Here is a 23,618-nt window from a genome sequence, read left to right on the forward strand (position 1 = left end):
GCAACCCTTCCAGAGAGGATCACTCCTTACTGGGTCATCTCTGACCAATGCCCCCTCTATTAGTCTGTTATTGTTCTGAGGAGGGCAGGTTCTCCTGGGCTAGAACTGTCCGCTTGTCTCTTCTCCAAACACAGTCACCAACACTATTGAAACCAGCCCCAGATAAGACAAGACTTTTCAACACCTGGTAATGAGAACGTGTTATACTGTTTCTTCTGTTCTGTAAGTAGCCTCAATCCCAAAACCACCTGATCCAGTTCTGTGCCCAGCTTAAAATCCCACCACTAGGACCCTGTCCATTATGTAGATCAGGCTTTTCCTTGTGTTTCTCAGGAATATTCATGAGCCTTAGAACACCAGCCTCAATTCTAGCTAACAGTGAGAGGCTGTTGAACCTGAATTTGATTCACCACTGAATTCAGGGGGTTTGGGGCGTAGGCAGTGAGATCAGGTTGGTGAAAAGTGAAATAGTGTGTCTGAACAGTAAAGTAGACGGTGTAATGAACGCACTTGATTCTGATTGCAGTGCAGCCGCTCTAGTTTGTTATTCTCCGTTTCTACACTGAACATGAGGGCAGGAACCTATTGCATGAGGAAATTGTGAGTGGACATGTTATTTGCCCCCAACACCTGATGCAGTGCAAATGCCATATAACTGCTGATAAGCTAGGACAGAAACGCAACGTAAATATTCGTCCTCTGAAAATAGTATTCAAACCTGTTACCCAATGTCTGATGCCATCTAGGAAATTAATTTACCACTTTTGATAAGAAAAAAAACTGTTCAATATCATGTTAGTGTTTAATTGTTGCTTTATTCAAGGTGAACACATTTATACAAACAAATACATAAATATGAGCACCCCTCACACACAGTAAACAGGGGGACAACTGACATTCCAATGTCATAACAGCATAACTATCTTTTTTTAACGCTTCCTTCGAAGCAATATCAACATGTCACTTCTTTAAGTATCATAATAAACCTCATACAAAAATCTGATGCAAGTTCTAAGGTCAGAAAACAGACCAATAAAGTGCCTTTATTTGACTGTCTATCAACATGGAAGTCCATGGGTGTGTTCCAGGTACACAAACTCTGCACAAGTCTGAGATCTGATCAGATCTTTACATCTGTGGAACTATTTCATGTCTTAGGAACCACATCAACATGATATAACAATCCTATAAACTGCAAGGACCTAGGTAGAATGAGTATCTGGAACACACCCAAAGTTTTAGGTAGATAGCCAAGAAGGGCTAAATCTACAGATCCAGCCCTACTTCGCCATCTAAAATTTTGGGTGCATTCCAGATACCCTCATTCTACTTAGGTCCTTGCACCCAGTCTTAGGCTGGTACTAGGACTGGATCTGACAGATGCCTGACACTTGGAGTACAGGGTCCAGATCAGACAGCTAGCCAAGCCAGGAAAGAATATTCAGGGTATGCTGAGCCAACCAGCATGTCAAATCAACAGAATTACACAAGACAACCACACTGCCTGACAGCTGTTTTTTTACCCCTACCTCCCACCTAACCCAAATGATAGTCACATTAAATAGCCCAACTGCTGTAGATTCTTATCATTTATCACTGATGAAACAATAAGGTTGTTACATATCGTTTAAAAACATCCATCTCTGTATTCTCTTCTCAGTGAATCATCAAGCTTATGCTAAACTCGTCTATCTAGACCCTCTCGACTTCCATTGAGCAACATGGAGACAGAATACTGACTGATTGTAAGACTAACTTTGAGGTCACACTAACAAGTGACTGACTGCAACTTGATTGTCCTTTGTGTTTTCCACATGTAATCTCATTGTCAACACAGGCTTTGGTAAACCGATCATTTCAATGTGTTTTCATGCTTCAAACTGATTGAAAAGCAGGCTACATACATTTGTAACACTTAAGAGTGTAGACAGAACACAATACATATATTGACTTCTGACACTTCAACAGTGTTTTGATTGTTTTGTCTCTGAGAACCCCTGTGTGCCTCATGGTATAGAATAACACTTCCTTTAAACATACATTTGTGTCCACTGTCCTGTGATGCTGTGCCAGCCAGGATAGTTGCCATCCAAAGTCCATGAAAATCTATTCCATCAGTTCCAGTGAGGACAGTGACAACAGCCCTGAACAGACTTAGTCCCATTCCATATGACTAATACAACTCAGCCACCAGACAGGCAGGCAAGCAGCGGACCCATCACTGAGGGCTCCACGAGACACTGAGCATTGTGGGTACTGTAGTACATCATGCTACAGTCAACACCACGTGTCCTTAACACCACAACAGGGGAGTCCCCATCCACCACCATTGTTGGCTTAAGTCCTTGTGTAGCTCCAACAAGATGGCAGTTGTGTGTGTGTGTGTGTGTGTGTGCGCGACTATTCAGATCATCTCTTCTTCTGTTGAGCTTTCTGTGTCTTCTTCCGTTTGTTGATCATGGCGTGGAGCTTCTCCAGACCTTCCTGTAGCCCCTCCCCTATGATAGCGCAGGCGGGCTGCAGGTGCCAGGGCGTTCCATTACCCAGCTCCCCTAGCGCCAGAGAGCGCTCCATCTCGTGAAGCGGCAGAGAGTTCCTCAGGTCCTGCTTGTTGGCCACCACTAGAACTGGCACCCCCTGGTTCTCCGCTAATCTCGTGATCTTATGGAGCTCCGTCTTGGCTTCCTCTAGGCGCTCGATGTCGACGGAATCCACCACGAACACAATTCCGTCAGCACACCGCGTGTACGAGCGCCACAGGGGGCGGAGCTTCTCCTGACCGCCCACGTCCCAGAAGTGGAACGCCGCTTTCCGCCAGGACTTTCCGCCCGCGCTCAGGGACACTTTGATCTTCTCCGTGTTGAATCCCTTAGTGGGGACCGTGTTCACAAACTCATTGAAGCGAAGGCGGTAGAGGACAGTGGTCTTCCCGGCACAGTCCAGACCCAGGATGACAATATGGAGGGCCTGGAAGGAAGGAAGGCTGGGGAAGATCTGGTCTGATAATCCATTCCCCATCTTGTTATTCACGTTGAGGGAGACAGGGGAGTGTCGTGCTGGTGCTGCGTCAACAAATAATCACAAGGCTTCTCATTCCCTTCAGAGGGGGCTGTGCTGCAGCATTCACCTGGAAATAAAGGAGAGAGGATACAATGTAAGCAGCTGTGAAAAGCACTCAACAACCAAAAAGAACAGCAGTCTACTGCTTTATAATTGGAGGGGCTTTAAACTGTAAGTGAATATAGCCTAGGCCTATACAGTCTCTTAATTCTCTTTCTCATTGGAAGTGAATATACTCACTCTCTCCCCCTCTTTCTTACGGCTTTACATCTAATATTTCGGGACGTAGGAGATGAATAAGAGGAGACTATTTGCACATGTAGCGTATTGATTAGCGCTCGGAGCTCGGTGGATTTCATACGCTAATTCTCATTCATAGGCAGTAGGCTATCGACATTGAATAACAAGTACGCCGGCGCGCTCCCAACCAAAATCCTATTTGAACTGTCTTCGGGGTTGATGATCATTGCCGTTAGCACAAGAGCATGGAATGGCATTATTCTGCAAAATCCTAAATTGAGAGAATTATCTAGGCTACACAAGACTGACTTGCTGGCCATCAAGAAGCTGTTACACGGCAACATCAGCCTACTACCACTAATGGTAAAACAAATGCTTGACAAGCAGACAGGTGTTATGCCAACAAGTGCTATGAGAAAAAAAACTATGAATCGAATGATCTGATATATTAGTAGGCTATTGCTAGTTTGCTACTCAATCATCTTGCACTCAATAACAGGCAGTCTAGGTAGACAAGCCGTCATGAAAAACTGCCGACAATGGGTTGGGTATAGGCTAATTTATTCCACATATTGTACTGTGCATAATCTCCATGCATGGAAAAATATATATAATTTGTAGACTGCACACCTACCTTTATGATGTAGGCATATGGACTTTCCAAAACATGAAAGCGAAATCGTTGCAGGGTTTCCTGTATGATCTCCTCTCTCTTGCTCACTATCACGATCACACGACTACTGAAAGATAAAAGTAGACGGACTCCCTCTCTATTCCATTCCCGCACCCCAGGTTCAACCCAGAATGTTTCTAGCGCGAGCTCTGGGTGGTTAACGTCCCAGCGCGCTCCGTTTTCTCCTTGTCCGATTGGTGGAACATTTTCTCCTTGTACGATTGGTGGAGAGCCGTGCCTGTCTCTTATCTGGAACTCCTCTATAGGCTACACGTGTGGCTGGTGATAGATTTAGCTCATTTTTCACTTTCAAGATTCTTTGATTGCAACAAACGTCACGAATATGAAGAATATGAAGATCTAGATATATATTTTTTAAAGATGTGTTCTGCCTAACTTTATATTTTTAAATAAAGATAGGGCCAATGTATGACGATTTTTTAGAAATAATTGTATAATTAGATCCGAATATCTGTGCAATGTGAGTAAAAAAGCAATCATGCAAGATCATAGAGCAGGGTGATTTCCTTTATTTAAGGGGGCGAGGACCATCAATAACACATTTACTGTGGTTTGGGTGGTCTCTCAGATCTGATCTCTTAGTGGTTTCAATAGTTCTATCTGAAATTAGGCACCTCAGACGCCAGACACTGGAATGGCGGGAAATTGACCTTTGAAATGAGAATGCAGTGAAATCCCACAGGTCACACACTGGTTGAGTCAACATTGTTTCCACGTAATTTGACATTGAACCAACGTGGAATAGATGTTGAATTGACGTATGTGTCCAGTAGGATGGTGCACTCAATTTATTAGTGAAACTGATATCCCCCATTGGAAAGCCTATGTCCCTCTTTCAATATCGTAAAGTGATCAAAAGGGACGTTTTCAAGTTCTAGAATATTGTCAGATATGAATTACAAGTTAATTTGACAGGCTATCCACACTAGGGGTCGCCTGATATGAAAATGGGGTCATAGGAGAATTTTAAAAATCTTTAGAAAAAAAATACATCTATTATAATATTGTCCTTATATCTCAAAATCATTGTAATGTGGTTAACCTTAAAAATCTTTATTAAAATGATTAAAATCTAAAAGATAAAATTCAGCTAGAGTGCACCCACAGATCATGGAAAAAAGGTCGCACTTGACCAAGGCACTTAGCCATTCCCATGGTGAATGTCTAGGTCCGCTACGCTACGAAACCATACACTATTACAGAGACTGATATTACCGCCTGCAATTGACATGGTGAAAACAATTGCCAAAGTCAGATAACGCTGTTAAACAAAGAATTTATGCAATCAAGAGGAAACTCCCCAGCTTACAGTGCATTCGGAAAGTAATGAGACCCCTTCACTTTTTCCACGTTTTGTTACATTACAGACTTATTATAAAATTGATTACAATGTTTTTTCCCTCATCAATCTACACACAATACCCCATAATGTGAAAACAATACCCCATTATTCTTGCAAATTAAAATAAATAAACTGAAATATCATATTTACATAAGTATTCAGACCCTTTACACAGTACTTTGTTGAAGCACCTTTGGCAGCGATTACAGCCTTGAGTCTTCTTGGTTATGACCCTACAAGCTTGGCACACCTGAATTTGGGGAGTTTCTCCCATTCTTCTCTGCAGATCCTGTCAAGCTCTGTCAAGATGAATGGGGAAGGTCACTGTACAACTATTTCCAGGTCTCTCCAGAGATGTTCGATCAGATTCAAGTCGGGGCTCTGGTTGGTCCACTCAATGACATTCAAAGACTTGTCCTGAAGCCACTCCTGCATTGTCTTGGCTGTGTGCTTAGGGTCGTTGTCCTGCTGAAAGGTCAACCTTTGCCCCAGTCTGAGGTCCAAAGCGCTCTGGAGCAGGTTTTCATTAAGGATCTCTCTGTACTTTGCTCCGTTTATCTTTGCCTCAATCCTGACGAGTCTCCTTGTCCCTGCTGCTGAAAATCATCCCCAACAGCATGATGTTTCCACCACCATGCTTCACCGTAGGGATGGTGACAGGTTTCCTCCAGACGTGATGCTTGGCATTCAGGCCAAAGAGTTCAAATCATGTCCAATCAATTGAATTTACCACAGGCGGATTCCAATCCAGTTATAGAAACATCTCAAGGATGATCAAATATAAACAGGATGCACCTGAGCTTAATATAGAGGTTCATAGCATAGCGTCTGAATACTTATGTAAATTAGGTTTTCTGTTTTCTGTTTTTAATACATTTCCAAACATTTCTAAAAACCTGTTTTCACTTATGTCATTATGGGGTATTGTGTGTAGATTGCTGAGGAAATTGTTTTATTGAATCAATTTTAGAATAAGGCTGAAGGCACTGCGGCAGGTAACTTAGATTGGAAACTACATCAAACCACATCCATGGCGATCACGCCTGTTCACAAAACTATGTGGAGATATGGGGTCTGAGCATGACAATGTCTTATTTCACACAGAGGCTTGGTGGTTATCGAGGGGGGTTTTCGCATTGAGAGAGGAAATGTTGTCATTCACAATGGATTTAATGTGTGTCCTTGCCTATTTAAGAGACATTTTGGTAAACTGAACGCAAGCATACAGGGGAAATAGAAAAACGTTCTACAGACGAGTGACCAAATCAGTGGATTCAGAGGAAAGGACTCTTTAGAGCAACGAACCGGAGCAACTCCTTTTTGGGGAGATTTTCCTAGCCACCGTGCTTCTATACCTGCATTGTTTGCTGTTTGGGGTTTTAGGCTGGGTTTCTGTACAGTACTTTGTGACATCAGTTGATGTAAGAAGGCTTTATAAATACATTTAATTGATTGATTTAGAGTCTTTCAAAAGCAAACCATGCTCTCATCTGCATTAAAACCAAATATCGACCCAGGTTGGATGTGTCAGCAGGGATGAGCACAGTCTGAGCTTGACCACTGTTGACCAAGCCCCCTGACTATGAGATGCTCCGACGAGACATTCATCTAGCACACCCATCTCATTAGTGATGGGGATGTTAGAGACATTATATGTCAGATTAATTTGCAATTGACTGTCATAGCCTCCCATTAAAAGTATGTTAGAATGTTTTTCAATTGTCTGCCACAGAGTCAAATAAGAAAAGTTAACATTTGCTGTTTTTTTCACACGGTTGGGGTCACAAGAATATTCAGATATCAAAACGGTGTTGTGGGCCAAAAAATGTTGGGATCCCCTGGGTTAGACTTTTAGCCTCGTAATTACCAGACTGATGATCAAATCCTTCACATAAGCTCGAGAGGCTAGGCTAGATTTGAGAACAACTTCAGAAATGTGAAATTAGAAGAAAAACTCTCAGCAGGCTTTACGCATTTTCTATCATAAAAAAGCAAATAGCAACATTCATTTCCAGACAGTTGTAGAAGTCCAAATGTAAAGACCTGCATTCAAATCAACATAATATATCATATATTTTCGGGTTTCATCTTTGTAATGAGAAAAAACAAAAAAAACAAAAAACAACAAAGATGTCCAAGCAGTGCACATCAGACGATGTCCCGTGTGCTCAGCTGGTAGAGCATGGTGCTTGCAACGCCAGGGTTGTGGGTTTGATTCCCACGGGGGACCAGCAACAAAAAAGAAAAGAACGTATGCACTCGCTACAGTATGTTGCTTTGGATAAGAGCATCTGCTACATGACTCAAATGTCAAATAAAATGACACATAGCAGGCCTAAAAGTAAAGCAAACCAATACAAATACAAGTAAAGTACTTTGCGTTTCCTTAGCCCAACACTAGTCCACGAATGGTTAGTTAACCCTCATTTCACACTAGTATCTGTAAACCCTTGGCTGAATACAGAGGGAATGTTATAAATGTCTAAACTGTGTTATTACAGTGTTATAACTGTTGGGATTCATTTATGCTAAATCTGCAGTGTCTTCATGGTCCTGGCCACGGTGTGTGAGTCCCAGCGTGCCGTGTCCCAGCCCAGGAACCACCCTGTGAAGGTGGGGGGTTCATGACCCTGCTTCACCATCACTATGGCGGTCCTCTTATCCCGAGCCCCCGGATCCGTCTCTATGTATGTCTTGGCTGTAAGGAAGGGAGCACATAGACACTGTCAATCAATGGCATAAACCATAGTGTATTTGAAGTGGGAACACACTCTTTTCTGAGTGTACAAAACAGACAGGAACACTTTACTAATATTGAGTTGCCCTCCCCTTTGCCCTCAGAACAGCCTCGGTTCGTAGGGGCATGGACTGTACAAGGAGTCAAAAGCTTTCCACAGGGATGCTGGCTCTTGTTGACTCCAATGCTTCCCACAGTTGTATCAAGTTGGCTGGATGTCCTTTGGGTGGTGGACCATTCTCGATACACACAGGAAACTGTTGAGTGTGAAAAACCCAGCAGCGTTGCAGTTCTCGACACAAACCAATGTGCGTGCAGCCTACTACTATATCAAGTTCAAAGGCAGTTAAATCTTATGTCTTGCCACTCTGAATGGCACACATACACAATCCATATCTCAATGCTCATCTCCACTGGTTGAAGAAGATTTAACAAGTGACATCAATAAGGGATCATAGCTTTTACCTGGATTTACTTGATCAGTCTTTGTCATGGAAAGAGCATTAATGTTTTGTACACTCAGTGTATATTAAAAGGGAAATACTGATATATATATATATACACTATATATATATACACTATATATATATATATATATATATATATATATAATTTTAATGGAATATCTACATAGGCGTACAGAGGCCCATTATCAGCAACCATCACTCCTGTGTTCCAATGACACGTGGTGTTAGCTAATCCAAGTTTATCATTTGAAAAGGCTAATTTATCATTAGAAAACCCTTTTGCAATTATGTTAGCACAGCTGAAAACTGTTGTTCTGATTAAAGAAGCAATAAAACTGGCCTTCTTTAGACTAGTTGAGTATCTGGAGCATCAGCATTTGTGGGTTCGATTGCAGGCTCAAAATGGCCAGAAACAAAGAACTTTCTTCTGAAACTCATCAGTCTATTCTTGTTCTGAGAAATGAAGGCTATTCCATGTGAGAAATTGCCAAGAAACTGAAGATCTTGTACAACGCTGTGTACTACTCCCTTCACAGAACAGAACTGTCTCTAACCAGAATAGAAAGAGGAGCAGGAAGCCCCGGTTCACAACTGAGCAAGAGGACAAGTACATTAGAGTGTCTAGTTTGAGAAACAAATGCCTCACAAGTCCTCAAATGGCAGCTTCATTAAATAGTACCCGCAAAACACCAGTCTCAACGTCAACAGTGAAGAGGCGACATATTAAACTACACATTAAACTTACTATACGAAAAATTAACTACCATATACACACAAGACAAAGACCAAAACTCACCAGATTTGACAGATTCAGTTTTCTCAACTTCATTGGCATCTTTGCCAATCCAGATAAACACCTATCACAAAACATTAACATCAATATAATTCAACCTCCATAGAGGTAAAAATGGGCTGAACATTTTAATTTGGGGAAGGGTAACAAGCTCCATACCTGATCCCAGACGTCCAACAGCATCACGTCATCCTCTGCCAGGTCCTCCTGACTGAACTCTCCTGGAACCTCCTCAATCTGTAGACAGCATTTATAATCTATCTAGCTAGCTATCTATTTGCGTGTGTGTGTTTGTGTGTTTGCGTGCGTGTGTGTGTGGGTGAGCATGTGTGTGTGGTACTCACTATGAACCTGCCAGTCTTGTTGGAGCAGGCGAACAGGCGAGGTTGTTGAGTGCGGCTACTCTCCAGTCTCTCTGATGTCTGGTACTCCTTCTTCCCCCCTAACGCTGCCCAGAGGTCCGCTACAACCAAACATAACACATCTGCTTGAGTTTCTGTGCATCTTGAACTGGTGATATTCATTTTAGGACTAAAATCCTCAATCTGCCTCAAAACTTTCCTTGTCTCAGTGTGCCCCCTGGTGACTCTCCTGAGTACTACATCACACATCATTATCATGGTGCCATATCAGGGCCCATATTCATAAAGCTTCTCAGAGCAGCAGTTCTGATCCAATAGCAGGACCCTGTCCATATACTCTTACTTATTATGAGTTTAAAGGAAAACTGGTACTGGATTAGTACTCCTCCCCCGAGACGCTTTCTGAATATGGGCCCAGGCCAAGGAATCTGTGTTCTCACCTGGTTCCTGTCCCTCTACGATGCGTTGTGTCTGACACTTCAGCACCTGACTCAGGTACCGGGCTCCCCGCTCCTCGTCCTCGATGGCGCCCTTACCCACCCACAGGTAGCTCTGCCCCGCGGGCATCTTCAGCAGGTAGGCATCGTTAGAGTTCAGGCTGCCTGCCTCCGCCTCCACCTACCACAACACAAAACAGACAAGGCAACTGGGTTCTAGTGGTGAGAATAAAAGCTGAGGAAATGCTGACCTCCATCTAGATGACGGGAAACGACAAACAAGCATCATAAATGTCATTTAGCATGATCGGTGCATCATGTAAACTCCATTTATGTGTGTTTACCTTCATCACTGCCAATGAAACAACCAGAGGTGTGTGTCTGTGTGGGAGAACATTCTAACCTCTGCGATGCGTGTGATGGTGCCCAGGTTACGTCGGACTTGGAACAGGCGTGTGAGGGCCGCAGGTGCCTGGCCTCCGATGCGTGAGGTACCACTCTTGTACACGATGAGGGGCTTGTCTTTGAACAGACTCAGGAGATGGGCAGGCTCTTTACCTTGGGACACTCTCACCTAGGAAACCAAAATAGATTATTAACGCATATGCAATTTGGTTCAGGAGGTCATGGATAGCGAAGCCACAGCTGGAGGGCAAGGTAGAGACCTATGTTGTACAGACAGTCATTAGGGGGCACTATAACACATATACAGTGGGAGATTCTCATTTGGCCAAAAAGAACGTCCTCTCCTGGACTCCTCCGTCCTCTCTCCTCCATGACCCAGAAACTGATAAGTGGTCAATTCGTTAGTAGGCAAACGAAGGCATCTGCTCCACTCCTCAATTACCTTCTTTGACAGAGGATGCACAATAGCGTCCTCATGGCATCTAGCACAGAAGTGTTTTACAATATTCCACACACCTTTGAATCAGCTGTTGTTTTCTTGATGGAGAAAAGCATGCAGACATTTAAAAACAATACTCTACTTAATGTTTATCTATAAAATGTCTGCCACAACTAGCTACATTTGTTGTATCACTTTACACATTTATTTTGGGAATCCTCCCCTGTAAACATAATTTTGAAAGTTTGGGCTAAAAGGTTCCATCTGTATTTTTGTCCAAATTCAGCTATTGACATAGCCTCGTTCTGTTCAATGTTTATCTACAGAATATACAGTTGAAGTCGGAAGTTTACATACACTTAGGTTGTAGTCATTAGAACTCGTGTTTCAACCACTCAAAAAATTTCTTGTTAACAAACTATAGTTTTGGCAAATCTACTTTATGCATGACACAAGTAATTTTTCCGACAATTGTTTGCAGACAGATTATTTAATTTATAATCTACTGTATCACAATTCCAGTTTATACACACTAAGTTTACATACACTAAGTTTACTGTGCCTTTAAACAGCTTGGAAAATTCCAGAATATGATGTCATGGCTTTAGAAGCTTCTGATAGGCTAATTGACATCATTTGAGTCAATAGGAGGTGTACCTGTGGATGTATTTCGAGCACAACCTTCAAACTCAGTGCCTCTTTGCTTGACATCATGGGAAAATCAAAAGAAATCAGCCAAGACCACAGAAAAATAATTGTAGACCTCTGCAAGTCTGGTTCATCCTTGGGAGCAATTTCCAAACACCTGAAGGTACCACGTTCATCTGTACAAACAATAGTATGCAAGTATAAACATCATGGGACCACGCAGCTGTCATACTGCTCAGGAAGGAGATGTATTCTGTCTCCTAGAGGTGAACGTACTTGTGAAAAGTGCAAATCAATCCCAGAACAACAGCAAAGGACCTTGTGAAGATGTTAGAGGAAACAGGTACAAAGTATCTATATCAACAGTAAAATGTGTCCTATATCGACATGAAAGGCTGCTTAGCAAGGAAGAAGCCACTGCTCCAAAACCGTCATAAAAAAGCCAGACTACAGTTTGCAACTGCACATGGGAACAACAATCATACTTCTTGGGGAAATGTCCTCTGGTCTGATGAAATTGGATTAGAACTGTTTGGCCATAATGACCATCGTTATGTTTGGAGGAAAAAGGGGGAGGCTTGCAAGCCGAAGAACCCCATCCCAACCGTGAAGCACGGGGATGACAGCATCATGTTGTGGGGATGCTTTGCTGCAGGAGGGACTGGTGCACTTCACAAAATAGATGGCATCATAAGGTAGGAAAATTGTGGATATATTGAAGCAACATCTCAAGACATCAGTCAGGAAGTTAAAGCTTGGTCGCAAATGGGTCTTCCAAATGGACCCCAAGCATACTTGCAAGCAAAGTTGTGGCAAAATGGCTTAAGGACAACAAATTCAAGGTATTGGAGTGACAATCACAAATCCCTGACCTCAATCCTATAGAAAATTTGTGGGCAGAACTGAAAAAGCGTGTGCGAGCAAGGAGGCCTACAAACCTGACTCACTTACACCAACTCTGTCAGGAGGAAGGGGGCAAAATTCACCCAACTTATTGTGGAAGGCTACCCGAAACGTTTGACCCAAGTTAAACAATTTAAAGGCAATGCTACGAAATACAAATTGAGTGTATGTAAACTTCTGATCCACTGGGAATGTGATGAAAGAAATAAAAGCTGAAATAAATCATTCTCTCTACTATTATTCTGGCATTTCACATTCTTAAAATAAAGTTGTGATCTTAACTGACCTAAGACGGAATTTTTACTCTGATTAAATGTCAGGAATTGTGAAAAACTGAGTTTAAATGTATTTGGCTAAGGTTTATGTAAACTTCCGACTTCAACAGTAGCACTGTAAATTCCCCCAATTCATGTAATTAAGTTTAAAATAATACAAGATAAAAATAGCTGATACCATGCAAACCAATGAGTGGTTGGAACTTTAAAACCAAACATCTCAGAATCATCTTTTTGCAGATAGAACCTTACAGTCCTACTCTCTTGGTTTGCTTGATGATGCACGAGTGGAGAAGGAGAGTCTCATGTCATAGAAGTGAATTTGTTTCCACATTTCCTTTCCTCCCCTCCTCTTGATTACCTTTCAACTTTTTCAAAAAATAGAGGGGACAAGGGAGTTAGTAAAACCAATTGAGAATCTCCCAGTGTCTCTCTACAAGCAGCACCCTGTGCTACCTGTTGGTCATAAATCATTGAATCAGATTAAGGGATGCCAATTTCACATACAGAGAAAAGATTCCGTTCTGCCCCGAAGGCATGGAAAGTAAACCCTGATACGGCAGTCAAATGAGGGGATATAATACACAGTAGACTGGAGAGAATAACATCCTCTAGTATCACACTTTACTGCTGTGATATAAAAAACATCCATTTATAAACTTTATACAGTTTTGACACATTTCCACCGAGGCGATCTGCTCCAACCTCTTCAGCCTCAGTGTGTGTGTGGGTGTCTTTCAGAGGGGTTGGGATAAAGCAGAACACACATTTCCATTGGACATTCATAGACATTGAACAATAAGAGATGCTCATCTTAATTTGGGTTAGTCCTACCTGAACTGCGTTCCCTCCCAGAGAGCGATCCAGCTCCACAGTTAGGAAGGCTGAAGCTGTGAGCTCATCTAGAGTGCTGCTAGCCCCCTGCCTGCCACAGGAAGTATTGGGATCAATCCATCCACCCACCCATCCAACCAATCAACCAACCAACCAATCAATCTAATTGAAAATATAAGTACAGGTCTACCAGACTGACCAGGTGTAGATGATCTGTCCTCTCTTATATGTATAGAGGATGATGTAACAGTCTCCTCCATAGAACTGACCATAAGTCTTTGGGTAAACTGGGACTCGACCACTGCTCTCCACTCTGAAGATCTGGAACATGAAACATGCATCTGGCTGGTTATTCTACTATCATTTGTTTAACAATCTATGTGATTGGGATTGTCAGTGGAATAAAACACCTGACTCATTTGTACATTAGCATGTATTAGGATATATGCTAATTCACTCCTTGTAACACCTGCGTAATGAGGAAGCTTGCCTGATACCTGAAGGCCTGTGTTAGTGTCCCGACCTATAGCTTAGACCTTAGCTCAGTGGGCTAACCACGTCTTGTGGTGGTAACACTTGGTCCTGTACCTGAGTGTCCCCTGTGCCGTCGTCCACCATGTTATGCTGGGCTGCCATGCTTTGGGACTCATGGAGCTTGGAGGCATCGAACTCCACCTGATGTATCTTAGCAATCCTCTCGGTCACAAATACTTTTCCGAACCCCTCGCTCTGGTTCTTATCCCTCCACCCCTGGAAGAACTGTTTGAAGATAGGAGTCTCCCCACCCTCTGGAAGTACCTGGATCTGGAGATAAAGAGTTGTTCCTATGAACGTCAGGGTTGGGGATCAACTCCCCTTCAGTCCCGATCAGTTTAGCAGGACGTGAACTGACATGATATTTGAGTCACGAGTTGATTCAACCAAATGATTCAAACATAGCAATTATGACTGATGCTAGATGGATGATAACGAGCATGAACCTGTGTGTTAGGTGGGTAGCCCATCTGCTTGATGAAGCCCTCAGCAGTCTTCATGGCAGTCTTCCTCTCGCTGGGGTTGGCGTTACGGCCTTTATGGGTGATGTTGGATGATTCATGCAGAAGAAGAGGTACATAAAAGGTGGGAGGTATAAAAGGATGAGGGATGAATTTAGATGATTTGTCAAGATAAAGATGTTCAGCAGTTTAAATACGTACCTTTCCAGATGAAGATCATCCTGCTCTTCCCGTGGTCCAGGATGAAGCACTCATCAGACAGCAGATGGCTCTGAGAGAACGGGTTCTCCTCTGAGACCAGGGTCACCTGCATCGCTCCGGATGCATCAGATACCTGGAAGGAACAACAACGAGATGAGTTTGAATGTGTGTGTGTGTGTGTGTGTGTGTGTGTGTGTAAGAGTGTGACCATACCATGTAGAGTTTGGCCATCTTCCTGTTGGAGATATCTGCCACCATATCGTCATTGTCATCACCTTCTGGTAGATTTGGCTTGTTGCCGAGGACCTGTTAGTGTTGACAGGTAAAAACACAAAGACAAAAACCACGAAGATAACATTGACAATGGAGATAGCGAAATGATGGCACACAAAAGTAGATTACTTAACTGTCATACAGTTTTGCAGCTAATTTCAATTGAAGAGTGCAAACACTAGACTAGGGAATGAAAGTTAAATGTTGTGTTGAATGAACATCTGTCACCTCAGTTAACGTAGAGGGCTCTCTCCCTTCCTCCACGACAACCAGTTTTGCTCTGCCATTCCTCTCATTGTCACGGATACCGGCAGCCACCTGTGCTGCCTTCAGGAGCTCAAACTTGTTGCACTCTGAACCGCACCACTGGTAGATAACCTAGAGACAGGTAACAGATATGGTTCAGTTGGAAAGAGGGCTGTTGCACACTTTATGAAGTTCCAGTTGCATAAAGGCTTTAGCTTCGAGGGCTAACTAACACAATCTTGTGGCAATCAGACAACCCCGGTTCAAAACCAGTGGGTCACTGTTGGGTCACCACAGGGTCACTGCTTCTGGCAATATTCAAACAGAAGAGAATAACTTTCGAATTGAATTAGGTAAACATTAGAATACCTTGTATATCAAATTATCTTGATACCCACCTTAAGTCAACATACCACAGGCCGTCATATGTTTGGGATTTAATAAGAAATCAAGCCGAACGGACAATGTTTGTGTTTCAGCAGAATTTGAAGTTTGCTTACACAGTGAAGTCTAGGCAATGAGTCAGATTTCTCAGGATAGTGACAGTCAAACAAATTAACTGTTGTTACAGGGCCACTGAGGGCACTACCATATGTGCCATGAAAGTCTGGACCTCTTGGCAGAGGCAGTGTTACTACCATAGACACTCTATCATTGATACATGTTCTATATCTATATGGTAAACTCTCACATAGAGGGAGGCCAGAGTACAATCTACCGATCCATCAATGACTTAATCAGTCAATCGGTAGATCAATCAATCAAAACATACTGCTCCCAGGTCCACGATGAAGCAGTCCCCTCTGTTGAAGCTGGACCAGTTGAGGGTGACCTCGGTTGCCCTGACGACACGGCGACCTTTGATGTGGAATAGTCTCAGAGCTGACAGGTCGTTGGTGACCACGTGATGGAACCCAGAGGCCACTCCTCCGGCCTAGAATAGAACAGGATAGAATAGAATAGAATAAAATAGAGTAGAATAGAAAAGAGTAGATTAGGATAGAATACTTTATTGCCCTCGAGGGAATTTGTCTTTGCTCAGTTTAAAAGCAGTTCAAGACGCAGATGTACATACGTATTATACATCACATACAAAACAAGGTACACAGTTACGTAGTACCCAACACAAACATCCCTGAGACAACATACAAAACAAGGTACACAGTTACGTAGTACCCAACACAAACATCCCTGAGACAACATACAAAAGGAAATGTCAGGGCCTATAAGTACCCTATGAGGTTGAACAAGGGTAGCGTGTCAAGTATTTTCCTTCTAGCGATTAGGCAATATTACGGAAAACCACAAAATGTTCAGGACCAAGAAAACAAACAACGTGTGGAACACAGAACTGTTTTCCTTTTCCCTCTACACCAAGCTCCTTTTCCCTCTACACCAAGCTCCTTTTCCCTCTACACCAAGCTCCTTTTCCCTCTACACCAAGCTCCTTTTCCCTCTACACCAAGCTCCTTTTCCCTCTACACCAAGCTCCTTTTCCCTCTACACCAAGCTCCTTTTCCCTCTACACCAAGCTTTTCCCCTTTTCCCTCTACACCAAGCTCCTTTTCCTTTTCCCTCTACACCAAGCTCCTTTTTTTCCTTTTCCCTCTACACCAAGCTCCTTTTCCCTCTACACCAAGCTCCCCTTTTCCCTCTACACCAAGCTCCTTTTCCCTCTTTTACACCAAGCTCCTTTTCCCTCTACACCAAGCTCCTTTTCCCTCTACACCAAGCTCCTTTTCCCTCTACACCAAGCTCCTTTTCCCTCTACACCAAGCTCCTTTTCTCTCTACACCAAGCTCCTTTTCCCTCTACACCAAGCTCCTTTTCCCTCTACACCAAGCTCCTTTTCCCTCTACACCAAGCTCCTTTTCCCTCTACACCAAGCTCCTTTTCCCTCTACACCAAGCTCCTTTTCCATCCCATGAGTCACTGTTGCTGCCCATGGTCAGGGTCAAACAAAACGTTGCAACAAGTGATTATTGAATAGCAGACCTTCAGCATATGATGCCCAGGGTCTGACATGTAAAATGTGGCAAATGGAATGAATGTTCACTGCTAAAAAATAAGTGTGCGTTCTGGTTCAGTATGACACCATATACTCTAGTAGTAAATAGCAGTAACACAGATAAAGGAACAAATCTAATATTAGTGAAATAAAATGCATCAGTAAAACAATACCGTACTTTGTATGTGATGCCTCCCTTGAAGTAGCGTGTGAAGGCGGTGGACTCGAACCCCTGCAGTTCTCGGTACTGGACAGGCTTCCCTCCTAGGAAATCATCCAGCTGAACAGTAAAGATGGCCGCCGCCGTGCTCTCGTCCTGGCTGCACTCCTTACCTGAGGAGAGAGCATGAGTGGTACAGCACTTAAATACAATATGATAAATGTTAGTATGAAATGAGAGACTGTTCAAGTTTAGACAGAGGAACTTTAGCACAACTTCAGCACAAACTGCCTGGTTGATGTTATGACTCTAATGCTCATAGTATGCTTTATTTTAGTACTTTAATGCATTTTCACTCTGCAACAGAGTCTACCAGCTTTGCATGTTGCCATTGTAAATGTATGGGTGGCTGTACACCACCCATACATTACAACAACGTACGGGTGGCTGTACACCACCCATACATTACAACAACGTACGGGTGGCTGTACACCACCCATACATTACAACAACGTACGGGTGGCTGTACACCACCCATACATTACAACAACGTACGGGTGGCTGTACACCACCCATACATTACAACAACGTACGGGTGGCTGTACACCACCCATACATTACAACAACGTACAGGTGGCTGTACACCACCCATACATTACAACAACGTACGGGTGGCTGTACACCACCCATACATTACAACAACGTACGGGTGGCTGTACACCACCCATACATTACAACAACGTACGGGTGGCTGTACACCACCCATACATTACAACAACCTACGGGTGGCTGTACACCACCCATACATTACAACAACCTACGGGTGGCTGTACACCACCCATACATTACAACAAAGTACGGGTGGCTGTACACCACCCATAAATTACAACAACGTACAGGTGGCTGTACACCACCCATACATTACAACAACGTACAGGTGGCTGTACACCACCCATACATTACAACAACGTACGGGTGGCTGTACACCACCCATACATTACAACAACGTACGGGTGGCTGTACACCACCCATACATTACAACAACGTACGGGTGGCTGTACACCACCCATACATTACAACAAAGTACGGGTGGCTGTACACCACCCATACATTACAACAACGTACGGGTGGCTGTACACCACCCATACATTACAACAACGTACTGTAGTTCAGGCAGTAGGAAGCTCTCTCATCCATTTATATGCAGATAATACAGTATTATACTCAGCTGGCCCCTCCCAGGATTTTGTGTGAAACTCTCTACAACAAAGCTTTCTCAGTGTCCAAAAAGCTTTCTCTGCCCTTAACCTTGTTCTGAACACCTCCAAAAAAAAGGTCATGTGGTTTGGTAAGAAGAATGCCCTTCTCCCCACAGGTGTGATTATTACATCTGAGGGTTTAAAGCTTGAGGTAGTCACCTCATACAAGTACTTGGGAGTATGGCTAGATGGTACACTGTCCTTCTCTTAGCACATATCAAAGCTGCAGGCTAAAGTTAAATCTAGACTTGGTTTCCTCTATCGTAATTGCTCCTCTTTCACCCCAGCTGCCAAACTAACCCTGATTCATGCCATCCTACCCATGCTAGATTACGGAGATGTAATTTATAGATTGCAGGTAACGGTGCTCTATAGCGGCTAGATGTTCTTTACCATTCGTCCATCAGATATGCAACCAATGCTCCTTAGAAGGAAAAATCAACGCACTCTATACTCCTCTGTAAACTGGTCATCTCTGTTTACCCGTCGCAAGACCCACTGGTTGATGCGCATTTATAAAACCCTCTTAGGCCTCACTCCCCCCTATCTGAGATATCTACTGCAACCCTCATCCTCCACATTCAACACCCGTTCTGCCACTCACAATCTGTTAAAAATCCCCAAAGCACACACATCCTTGGGTCGCTCGTCTTTTCAGTTCACTGCAGCTAGCGACTGGAACGAGCTGCAACAAACACTTTCTTCATTCAAAGACTCAATCATGGACACTCTTACTGACAGTTGTATCTGCTTCGCGTCATGTATTATTGTCTCTACCTTCTTGACCTTTGTGCTGTTGTCTGTGCCCAATAATGTTTTTATTTCCCAATAATGTTTGTACCATATTTTGTGCTGCTACTGTACCATGTTGTGCTGCTGCCATGTTGTGTTGCTACCAAGTTGTTGTCATGTGGTGTTGCTACTGTACCATGTTGTGTTGTCATGTGTTGTTGCTACTGTACCATGTTGTGTTGTCATGTGTTGTTGCTACTGTACCATGTTGTGTTGTCATGTGGTGTTGCTACTGTACCATGTTGTGTTGTCATGTGGTGTTGCTACTGTACCATGTTGTGTTGTCATGTGGTGTTGCTACTGTACCATGTTGTGTTGTCATGTGGTGTTGCTACTGTACCATGTTGTGTTGTCATGTGGTGTTGCTACTGTACCATGTTGTGTTGTCATGTGGTGTTGCTACTGTACCATGTTGTGTTGTCATGTGGTGTTGCTACTGTACCATGTTGTGTTGTCATGTGTTGTTGCTACTGTACCATGTTGTGTTGTCATGTGGTGTTGCTACTGTACCATGTTGTGTTGTCATGTGGTGTTGCTACTGTACCATGTTGTGTTGTCATGTGGTGTTGCTACTGTACCATGTTGTGTTGTCATGTGGTGTTGCTACTGTACCATGTTGTGTTGTCATGTGGTGTTGCTACTGTACCATGTTGTGTTGTCATGTGGTGTTGCTACTGTACCATGTTGTGTTGTCATGTGGTGTTGCTACTGTACCATGTTGTGTTGTCATGTGGTGTTGCTACTGTACCATGTTGTGTTGTCATGTGGTGTTGCTACTGTACCATGTTGTGTTGTCATGTGGTGTTGCTACTGTACCATGTTGTGTTGTCATGTGGTGTTGCTACTGTACCATGTTGTGTTGTCATGTGGTGTTGCTACTGTACCATGTTGTGTTGTCATGTGGTGTTGCTACTGTACCATGTTGTGTTGTCATGTGGTGTTGCTACTGTACCATGTTGTGTTGTCATGTGGTGTTGCTACTGTACCATGTTGTGTTGTCATGTGGTGTTGCTACTGTACCATGTTGTGTTGTCATGTGTTGTTGCTACTGTACCATGTTGTGTTGTCATGTGTTGCATGCGCTGTCAGGTCTCTCTTTATGTAGTGTTGTGGTGTCTCTCTTGTCGTGATGTGTGTTTAGTCCTATATTTGTTTTTTAAAATCCCAGCCCTGTCCTTGCACGAGGCCTTTTGCCTTTTGGTAAATAAGAATTTGTTCTTAACTGACTAGTTAAATAAAGGTTAAATACAAAATAAACACCACTACAGAGGTTTAATCCCAGGATCTGGCATCCTGTTCGGGATACCTTGAAGGCCTCATGGTTAACAGTCCATGTCATACCAAGTCATAATGAGGAAGAAATTAAAGCTCATAGCAGCAAGCAAAATGGCAAGGAAGCCTATCGGAGGCCCATTAGTGTCGTTTCTGGTTAATGATTCATGATGATGATGATGGGGGGGATGCGGGAGGAGAGGAAGGACAACCTAACATCTTAGTGGTGCTATTGATGTTTGTATTCAGATGGGAGTTGGTGAGTGGGGAGAGAGAGAGCGAGAGAGAGATGTGTCAAGGAAGGAAGCTAGTGTTACAGATCAGTAGACTTGACTTGCATGGTTCCATAGCTCCACCACAACAGCTGTACAACACCATGTTTCTACAATAATCTACCTTAATCTGACAGTACTCTCAGGTAGTGTGTACTCTGAGACAGCTGAACAGAGTAGTTACTCAAAGGTTCATGAAACACCTTGATTGTTTTCCAGAGTGGCTATAGTCCTGATAGGAAGGAAAAACATCACCATCCCATGATGTGTGCAAAGATGACTGATATAGTTTACGACCTCTACCTGGAATGTCCTTATCTCAGAATCTTAAAATCTGAGAATTGTCCAGGAAGCGTCAGGATATGGCAACTCGCCTGGCCTTTAACCAGATAATCACTTTTGTTTCCTACTTCAGGCAAAACCTTTTTTTTTTTTTTAGCTCAGCTGATGACAAAATTGGTTGACTTTCTTCTGTCTACAGTAACAGACTACAGCACCTCAAGGGCTCACACAGTTGTGAAATGACAGTGACACTACTATGGGGGACAATAACACATACACTGAGTGTACGAAACATTAGGAACACCTCTTCTTCCTTGACATAGACAGGCCAGGTGAATCCAAATGAAAGCTATGATCCCTTATTGATGTCACTTGTTAAATCCACTTCAATCAGTGTAGATGAAGGGGAGGAGACAGGTTAAAGAAGGATCTTTTAGCCTCGAGAAAATTGAGATATGGATTACGTATGTGTGCCATTCAGAGTGTGAATGGCCACGGAGTATTAACTGAAACATTTAACTGAAAACCACATAATAGTGATTATTGTATCCATTTCTCAACCATCTTTCTCAACATCGTTAGCATCCTATATCTGAATTTGTGGTGTCACCATTCCTTCTCCAATACAAGCCAAACCATCTCTCTGGTTCTGTCTTGTATGTACAACCTGTTCTTCTCCTGTATGAATACATCTACACAGATATGATCCTATGACGAACTGAATGTGTTATAACACTGTTAGTACCGTATGGCCTTTGATGCTAAGTTGTTTTTTGACAATGTATTTATTAATGTTAATGACAATATTATGATAAAATGATGCTGTTGATTTCAGCCTGTAGATATAAAACGTTAACATCTATGAGGCACTCCCTAAAATATGTTCACATTCATCTCCAATGTTTGATAAGCCTCTGTCAGTAAACAAATCATCCAGCATGTGACATCCTGCTGAACAGCCTGAGGAAACACGCACTAAAGCACACACACACACACACACACACACTCTCTCACCCAGCCAGTAGTGCAGATCGTAGAAGCAGCTATCCCGCTGTTTGACAGTGTGGAGGACCACATACGCGTCCCCAACATAGAAGTTCCCGTGCAGGTTCTCAGGCACAGGGACCAGCTCCATCTTCTCTATCCTCCATATCTGGAGACCGGCTGCCTTGCCTGCCTTGTCAAACTCCCTGTGGTAGAGCACCATGGTTCCTTTGGTTGTCTGATAGCAGAAGAGGGATGGCTGGATGTGGATCCCAGGTGTGGTGAGATGAGCGTAGGGTGAGAGAGGACCTCGGAGTGCTGCTCTGTTCTCTGTTTGGTCATGGGGAGGAGTGAGTCAATAGCAGCAGTGTGCAGGGCTATAAGTTGGAGGCTGAGAAGGGGTGGGTGTGTCTTAGATGCTGCCAAAGTACACACACACACAAACACAGTCTGTGGTGGTTTTTACACTTGTTTTTACTATACATGCATATTACTGTCTCTATTCATACTCAGTGTTTCCAGTTAAGGTGCTGCTCTAATAAATGTATCACATCATAATATTAGGTTTTAAATAACTTGCATTCAGATCGATAGAGATGTGTCACGATCGTCGTAAGGAGCGGACCAAAATGCAGCGTGGTGTGTGTTCATGATGTGTTCATGATGATTTTTTAATTAAAGAAGCACTGAACACAAACTATACAAAACAATAAACGAATAACAAGCGTGAGGCTATAATGAGAACTGTGCTGAACACAAGCAACTAACATAGACAATCACCCACAACTCACAATCACCCACAAGCCACTATGACAAAACAGGCTACCTAAATATGGCTCCCAATCAGAGACAATGACTAACACCTGCCTCTGATTGAGAACCATATCAGGCCAAACACAGAAACAGACAAACTAGACATCCAACATAGAATGCCCACTCAGATCACACCCTGCCAAAACAAAACATAGAAACATACAAAGCAAACTATGGTCAGGGTGTGACAAGATGTGTATCTTGTAGTTTCAACACAGCTCAGCAGTGTGTGGTTATTTGTCGCTGCACTTATGAATATAGAGAACCAGAAAAAAAATCCCCACAATTGGATCAGTTGTTTAATATTAGACTGGTCTCTGAAGGTTATGGCTTAGGGGAGTTCAAGGTGTCTCCAATGGTATTCGAAACGTATAGATTTACCAGCCATACCTGCTCCATTCCAACACATTTCGCAAGCATTTTCC

The 23,618-nt window shown here is 43.0% G+C and overlaps 2 protein-coding genes across 2 annotated transcripts; both read right to left on the reverse strand.

The window, feature by feature from the left end:
• Positions 1 to 795: 795 nt before the first annotated feature.
• On the reverse strand, positions 796 to 5,407 carry LOC112229600 (ADP-ribosylation factor-like protein 4A). Its single transcript, XM_024395532.2, has 2 exons — positions 3,935 to 5,407; positions 796 to 3,127 (listed from the first exon to the last, which is right to left on the reverse strand). The coding sequence occupies exon 2, from the start codon at positions 3,016 to 3,018 to the stop codon at positions 2,410 to 2,412; it is 609 nt and encodes a 202-aa protein (XP_024251300.1). The 5' UTR covers positions 3,019 to 3,127; positions 3,935 to 5,407; the 3' UTR covers positions 796 to 2,409.
• Positions 5,408 to 7,297: 1,890 nt separating this feature from the next.
• LOC112229601 (adseverin-like) lies at positions 7,298 to 22,743 on the reverse strand. Its single transcript, XM_024395533.2, has 16 exons — positions 22,411 to 22,743; positions 17,538 to 17,692; positions 16,124 to 16,285; positions 15,334 to 15,483; positions 15,046 to 15,138; positions 14,833 to 14,965; positions 14,617 to 14,705; positions 14,225 to 14,440; positions 13,836 to 13,957; positions 13,637 to 13,727; positions 10,536 to 10,706; positions 10,136 to 10,313; positions 9,678 to 9,796; positions 9,493 to 9,570; positions 9,337 to 9,397; positions 7,298 to 8,034 (listed from the first exon to the last, which is right to left on the reverse strand). Exons 1-16 carry the CDS (start codon positions 22,601 to 22,603, stop codon positions 7,865 to 7,867), a joined length of 2,181 nt encoding a protein of 726 aa, XP_024251301.2. The 5' UTR covers positions 22,604 to 22,743; the 3' UTR covers positions 7,298 to 7,864.
• Between the last annotated feature and the right edge of the window lie 875 nt (positions 22,744 to 23,618).

The sequence above is a fragment of the Oncorhynchus tshawytscha genome, unplaced genomic scaffold (assembly GCF_018296145.1).
Source record: "Oncorhynchus tshawytscha isolate Ot180627B unplaced genomic scaffold, Otsh_v2.0 Un_scaffold_1528_pilon_pilon, whole genome shotgun sequence".
NCBI classification, from domain to species: Eukaryota; Metazoa; Chordata; class Actinopteri; order Salmoniformes; family Salmonidae; genus Oncorhynchus; species Oncorhynchus tshawytscha.

Bases quoted from the DNA above. Each gene is read 5' to 3' on its own strand.
- LOC112229600 (XM_024395532.2), bottom strand. From the start codon at position 3,018: ATGGGGAATGGATTATCAGACCAGATCTTCCCCAGCCTTCCTTCCTTC.
- LOC112229601 (XM_024395533.2), bottom strand. From the start codon at position 22,603: ATGGTGCTCTACCACAGGGAGTTTGACAAGGCAGGCAAGGCAGCCGGT. The intron at 17,693-22,410 runs GTGAGAGAGTGT...CTCTCTCCTCAG, and splicing joins CGATCTGCACTACTGGCTGG to GTAAGGAGTGCAGCCAGGAC. The intron at 14,966-15,045 runs GTATGGTCACAC...TGTTCCTTCCAG, and splicing joins AGATGGCCAAACTCTACATG to GTATCTGATGCATCCGGAGC.